Genomic DNA, 6,621 nt, shown 5'->3' with positions numbered 1-6,621 from the left:
GCCAAAGAAAAGACTTCAGCCCCTTGTGTTAGAAAAGGGCTGTAGCCAAGCTTTGGCCAGTGGGATGGGTGTAGTGCACGTTTTGTGTGGCAGCTTCCAGACTCGTCTTGGGGAAAGCGGCTCTGTGTGGGTTGTATTTGGGTCCTAAAGATGCACCTCTCTCTAGGACTGGGGGAAGCCAGGGACTGAGAGACCAGTCGACCCTACAGTGATTGCTACACTCCACTTCAGAGAACGAGAAACCTGATCTCATTCAAGCCACTGAGACCCGGGGCTCCAATGAGTGGAGCCAAATCTAATCCCAGCACTGCCAACTCTTGTCACCGGGTGTCCTGGAAATAAAAGCGTGTTTTAAAATTGTTGCCTATCCTCTGAAATTCACAGGTGACTATCAGAAAAGGTAACCCTAGTATTGATTCTTATGAGTTCTGGATACTATGAAATGGCTTAATAACAAACCAAACTAAATAATCCTGCATAAACTGAAATATCCTCTTGGCACATAAATTACTTCATCAATTAAATATTATACCAGCAATATCTGAGGTAGATAAATTGACAAAATAATGCACTGTTTAGGTTTTTAAGAAAAATTTTAATAAAATAAACAGCAATCATTTTAATTCTACTGTAGAAGAATTACCAGGAATTATTCAAGATTTAATTACATCAGGATAAATTAAGCTTCCACGTGGTTTAGATACAACAGATCTTTGCAAAGCTAAAAAAGCTTACTGACTGCTAAACCTTTTACATTAACAGTTTAATTTTCACGTTACCAACTGTTCTTATAGCTTATATAACCACTGACCATTTTCTTCAAAAGCATTTAAAACGACTGCAAAACAAAGGTTTCCAAAGTCTAGGAAATAAATAAAATTATATCAATTGGAATATTTACCTTCTTCAAAGAAAAAAAATGTTAATGGTTTGATTATTTTCGACAGCTTTGCCAGAGTTGAGAAAAATGAATTCACTTGGAATTTTCATTTCAATCTTGCCAGAAAACACTGCAATACTTAGAAACTATTCACCAGCCTTACACTCCCATCCAACATCTTCATCAGTCTGGGTTAAAGGCTTGCTGTCTTGACTCTGGGTAAGAGGATCCTCAGGGCTAACCAAGAGGCACACCAGCTCATCAGCAGCCCTCGGACCCCCACCGAGAGGACAACAAAGCAAGCCCAGCCCATCTGCATTCATTCTGATTTGCAACAATAAGACAAGACCTGAATGGGAAGATGATGGAAAACTCAAGGGGAAATGGTCTAAGAGCTGCCTACTCCCTCGGGCAGCGTGCCAGCGAGCTCATGTTGCTGAGACACACACAGATCCACATCTTCCACGCAGTCATTGCTTACTGTATTTTTAATTTTGATTAAAAAAAAAAAAAAAGGTGTGATTACACAGAAAACATCATCCTCTGCAGAAACACAAACTGAGCCAATGCAGTGGGAAACATGTGTCAGCACCCCTTCCAGTGCCCTACCACTGGCTCCCCTGGACGGAGCTCAGGAGCTGTAGTACTCAAGCAGCTTCTCATCCGTAGGTTTCAGAATCTTCTTGTCTGCCATGTTCACCACCCATCCGGGAGCCAGACCAAAGAAAATCTGCCGTGGATCCTTCCGAGAACTGAGCATTTTGAAGAGTTCGTCTTTAGTGATGTCAGGTAAAATATAGCCATACTTCTTGGCGAGCTCCAGTCTTGCTTCGGGAAATCTGGCAGGATCTGCCAGATAGCCTCGATTTCTCGCGTCAGTGTAGTAGGGGACTAGGGCCTCGGGGGGGAGCATCCGCTTGGGAATGGGTTGTCCACGGAGAAAGAATGGGATGGGTTTGCACAGAATTTCTAAAAAACATTTTTAATAAAAAGAGAGATGCAAATACTGGTGATATATATACTGGTTTTCTCTTTATGATATTCTTTTAATTTATTAAAGTATTTCCAAGATGAGAGCTTAATTCCAAAAACTTTTTATTTTTTTCTTAACTTAGTAGACTTAAGTAAACAAATGGAAACACTTGATCTTCAAAAGTTTGCATCTTGAAGGTCAAAGTCACTCCTGGGTTACCAACAATTAGTGAATTTCTAAACATAGGGTATTTAAGCTCCAGATTTTTTTTTTCTAAAAAATTTTATGACATACTAGCTGAGGTGTATCAGAAGACGGAGCCCCACCAGCCACACCACTAGCAGAAACTCCCAAAACAGGAACCGAGGTGTCTGAATAAGTCAAGCCCTGGTGAGGCAGTTGACTCAAGCCCCGAGAGGACAAGCTTACCCAGGCTTCGCGGGTCGTAGAAGGCGGTCGTGACGACACCCCCGTTCTTCTCGATGGCGGCGATGGCCAGCTCAGAAGCCAGCTGAACTTCGATGTTAACTTTTGCCTTAAAGGTGTCAGCGCCCTGTCATCCATCAAAACAAAGTGTGTGAGGAGATGGCTGGGCTGCCAGCAAACTAATCACGAGGGCCTCCTCCCTGCCCTGTTTTCTCCTCCGGAGTGCCTCCAGCCCAGCAGCTGCTCCTACTTTAACACCTCTGCTTAGAGGTCCTATCAAACACCACCAAATCGTTCCTCATTTCTTTAGGCCACTCTATTTTCTTAGTTTTCATTCCCTAAGAGCAGGGATAATAAGACTTCCATTTTACATATTCAGCAGGCACCATCATAAGCACCCATTCCCAACACCTCCTTAACAGGAGATTGTTTAGCCCTCAAAACAACTCTAAACCAATAGAATTACTGCGACACCAATGCCATAGATGGTGGCACAGAGAGCCTGGGCAACTTGCCCAAGAACATAAAGCAAGGGAGCCTAGTCCCAGTGGCTGTGTTCCTAACCACAACATTATGTCATGTGATACAGACAGAAGCTTACCTTCCTGACCCACAAGTAAGCAAGAGGCCAAGAGATGGTTAAACAGGGGAACAAGCATGCTGGAGCCAACGGAAGAACAAAATAGCTGAGGTCTGGAGGGGACCAGCCCTCTTGAGCGAAAGAGGCAGAGACCACAGAAGTAAAAATAATTCTGAACTTTTTCAAGTCCTGTCTTTGGTCACTTTCATTAGGCCTGATTTCAAAACAGATTCTGACAAAAATAAAAAGATGGTGGCACTACCATTCTTTTTGCAGTGGTAAAATTTTTTCTGCTATTTTCGTGTGGTTGAAACAAGGTGGTTCCCAGTTTCAAAATATTCCATCAATTCTAAGACACATTTCTCCCTTCCCTGATACTGGTAGGCATTTTTACAATCAATGAGACCTTTGACTCAATAAAACAAGGTCTTGCCATGTTACCTGACATTTCTCATTACTATTCCATAGACTGCTTAACCATTTCCCTGTCTCTGGGCACTAGTGTTACTTCCAGCATTTTCAGTGCTGTAAGATGCCTATTTAGTATTTCTTTATATCAATTAAGTTTCTTTTATCTTGTTTTACCTTAGGACACATGTTCCTAAATTGGTCATTTTATGCTGAAAAGATCAAAACCATCTTATTACCCAATATTGACTGCAAATCTGAAATCCAGAAAAGGGCAACTGGTTTACAAAGCTGTAAATGATGAATAACTGTACATACTCAACCAATAGATTTCAGAATGATTTCTGCTAGTTTAATAGACATATGTCCACAACTGTTAGGATGTGCAGTTTAAGGTCTCATGAGGTCATGGGTTTTTCCGTATGTTACTTTATAACCATGTTCCTTGATATGCCTAAAGTAGAATACCGAGGCTTAATCCTGTATTTGGTATTCTCTCTTCAAATCATTTATTTGGAAAACTTTTATCGCCAAGTTTACTTTTTCAAAGATCTGAAAGGTTTTCCCATAAACTATGCTTCCCTCTAGTGGACGCTAAGTTAGTCACTTACACAGCGATCAACTGTATTACTGACACAGAAGAAAAAGGGGGTGGGGGGGCATTAATTGATTAGCAGTGTACAAGTTCATTTGCCTATAAAACTCCTGGCCAACTCCTCTAAATAGAAAACCTCTTCCCTACAATCAGAACTGGATTTCATTCATCCCTTTCTTCCATAAATACTGAGTGACTATCACAAGCCAGTTGAAAATACAGCAATGAGTCAAAGCACCTGTACTCAAAAAAAACTGACATTACAGTGAGGAAGACAATGAAAAATGCCTGCACTGCTTGGTAATAAATATCAGGTGTTCATATATTCAAAGAAAAACCCTTTTGGGCACAATAAGGCAGACCGTCAGATACGAGAGTGTTCCTTTATAAAGAACATCTCCACAATAAAAATAATTTAAGCCTCAAATAATTTGGAAGGAAAAAAAAAAGTTAAAAAGATCCTCCTACTAGGATGACATCTGAACAGAGAACCAAACAGAGTGAGGCAGCAAGCTGAATGGATACACAGGAACAAAACCCAGGACAAGGGAACAGTGGCTTTCTAAAACCACAACTGAATATAACACAATCAACCACTACATAATGGTTACAAATAAAAAGAGATAAAAATAAAGGAGGCATAGTGTTGATTATATGGAAATCAGAAACAGTCATCTACAAACTCCCCAAAAAATTTAATTCAGACTTACCTCCTCTACCAACTGGACTCCATAGTCCCTTTTAGATGGCTGGATGGTAACACCTCGCCCGTTGACCAGCTGGGTTAAGTCAATAGGTTGTGTGGGATCGACACGGCCCAGGTCAATCAGGTACTGCAGCCTGTTGAGACTCAAAGGCTGATACTGGCGTCTGAAGCTACAAAAAAACCAACAACAGATGGAAAACTCAGCCAGACTTATCCTCCTATAAGACCTCCAGATGAACGCAGAGCTCTGTCCTGTGCTCTCCTGTATCAATTTAGTTGGTTTAAAATAAAACTCCTACATTTACTTCGCTCATTTATACAAATAAATATGTGAAAAATTTAACATACTATCTGAATTATGCATTACTGGATCTCAAAGTAAGAGCAGTTACCATTTGCTGGGTGATGACAGTGGGCCAGAGTTCTAAACATAAAATCATTCTAAACCTCCAGAGCATGCATCATTACCTCCATTCTGCAGGTCTGAGTGTAACCTCTGGCTTTTTTCCTCTACTAAGTCAGGCTAAACTTCATTACCAAAAATGGTTCAAAGGAAGGGTAGCAAAAGTTTGCTAATTTAAAGAAGTGGATTTAAATTTCTACCAAGCTATCATTTGGTGATTCTCAGAATTACAAATTTTTACACTAAGAAGCAAAGCAAAGCAAAAAAATAAAACCACAAACAAAGCAAACTTACCTGTGTCCTTCATTAAAGCCATATTTTGGGATTCGAAGGTAAAATGGAGTCTGGCCTCCTTCAAAGCCCAGCCGGGGCCGGGTTCCTCTCTGCCGTTCTCCTTTGTGGCCCCTGCCACACTTCCTACCTCTTCTCTGACCTCTTCGTCGTCTTTCCTGGAAGGAGGGAAGACTGTTTTATGAGCTGCAGATGCACTTTTTAAAGTATATTTCACCTCTGCGCTGTCTGTTGGTAAGGCCCTCATTCATCCTTCCAGCCAGCAAAGGGCCAAACCCACTACGTGCCAGGCACTATTCGAACTGCTCTGAGGTCAACACACCAAATTATAAAGAAAACTTTTTTCTTACTTGGCGAAAGCAACGAGTTGATTTTTAAGGTGACAGTATACCCATAACAGCTTTTCTAGCTGTGTTCAGTGACTTGCAGAACGTAAAATATCTTTCCCCTTAAGATACAGGTATAATGGAAAAGCACTTCATGCTAACCCAATATTGAATGAAACAATCATCTGCACCTCCTGCGACCTCGCTCCCCGCCCAGGTTAACCCGATTACTCCTCTAAACCCGAACCTGAGAGCTGGGACTACCGGGGCAGGCTTCCCGCATCACTCAAGTGCAGGGGCTCAAAGGCCCCTCGTTCCCACAGCGTCTCTAGACCCGCGACCCCAGGACTCCCGCGCCATCCCCAGCCTTACCGGTTTCCTGGAGCCCGGGTTCGGCCTCAGGTTAGCCAGGCTCACACGAGGCAGGGCCCGAAGCAAGTCCAAGGCCCAAGGCCCTGCTGCGCCCCGCACCGGGCCGGCCATGACCCGCTTGCATGAGACGCAGCAAGGGCGCCTGGCATCCACACCCACGTGATCTCGGGCGCTGCTTTACGGCCGCGGCCCCGCCCCCGTCGTGCAGCAGGCGCGCAGCGCCGCAGGCCTCGGGGCACGCCGGGAGCCGGTCTTCATCCAGGCAGCGGCGGGTACGCTAGGCTACCTTCTCCGAGCTGAGCTGGCTTTGTGTTTAGTTCACTGGAGATGGGACCGTATTTTGAGAGATCGTGCCTTGCTCTTGGCTTGGAATGTGCTGCGTTTTCTTTCGCCGCACAAACACGCGTTGAAACGCTGCGCGTTGTAGGACTTGGTGTCACTGTGTGTTCTGAGCTGTCTCACAGTCTGGTGCTTAGAGAGGCAGGGTCTTCTCCGAGCGCCACGTGGAGCCCCGAATAGCATACTCGGAGCTGAAGTTCCGGTTTGGAGCTGGGAGCTGGGCTGATTATACGCCCTGTCAACTGAAAAATTGCACAACACAGAGCTGTGAGTTATTTGGGGCAAAATGAGAGCTATAGCCTAGAAGACAGCCACTGAGCTC

The 6,621-nt window shown here is 43.6% G+C and overlaps 1 protein-coding gene across 1 annotated transcript; it reads right to left on the bottom strand.

Annotated features, from left to right (window-relative positions):
* Positions 1–574: 574 nt before the first annotated feature.
* Positions 575–6,139, bottom strand: MRPL15 (mitochondrial ribosomal protein L15). Its single transcript, XM_019973947.2, has 5 exons — positions 5,961–6,139; positions 5,266–5,420; positions 4,573–4,738; positions 2,283–2,406; positions 575–1,849 (listed from the first exon to the last, which is right to left on the bottom strand). Exons 1-5 carry the CDS (start codon positions 6,069–6,071, stop codon positions 1,512–1,514), a joined length of 894 nt encoding a protein of 297 aa, XP_019829506.1. The 5' UTR covers positions 6,072–6,139; the 3' UTR covers positions 575–1,511.
* Positions 6,140–6,621: the final 482 nt, after the last annotated feature.

Source organism: Bos indicus, chromosome 14 (assembly GCF_029378745.1).
Source record: "Bos indicus isolate NIAB-ARS_2022 breed Sahiwal x Tharparkar chromosome 14, NIAB-ARS_B.indTharparkar_mat_pri_1.0, whole genome shotgun sequence".
Classification (NCBI taxonomy): Eukaryota; Metazoa; Chordata; class Mammalia; order Artiodactyla; family Bovidae; genus Bos; species Bos indicus.
The sequence above is the reverse complement of the archived record's forward strand: the minus strand, read 5'-3'. Positions and strand labels throughout refer to the sequence as shown.

Bases quoted from the DNA above. Each gene is read 5' to 3' on its own strand.
- MRPL15 (XM_019973947.2), bottom strand. From the start codon at position 6,071: ATGGCCGGCCCGGTGCGGGGCGCAGCAGGGCCTTGGGCCTTGGACTTG. The intron at 4,739-5,265 runs GTAAGTTTGCTT...GTTTTTTTGTAG, and splicing joins GGCTTTAATGAAGGACACAG to CTTCAGACGCCAGTATCAGC. The intron at 2,407-4,572 runs GTAAGTCTGAAT...GATGGATGACAG, and splicing joins GAGTCCAGTTGGTAGAGGAG to GGCGCTGACACCTTTAAGGC.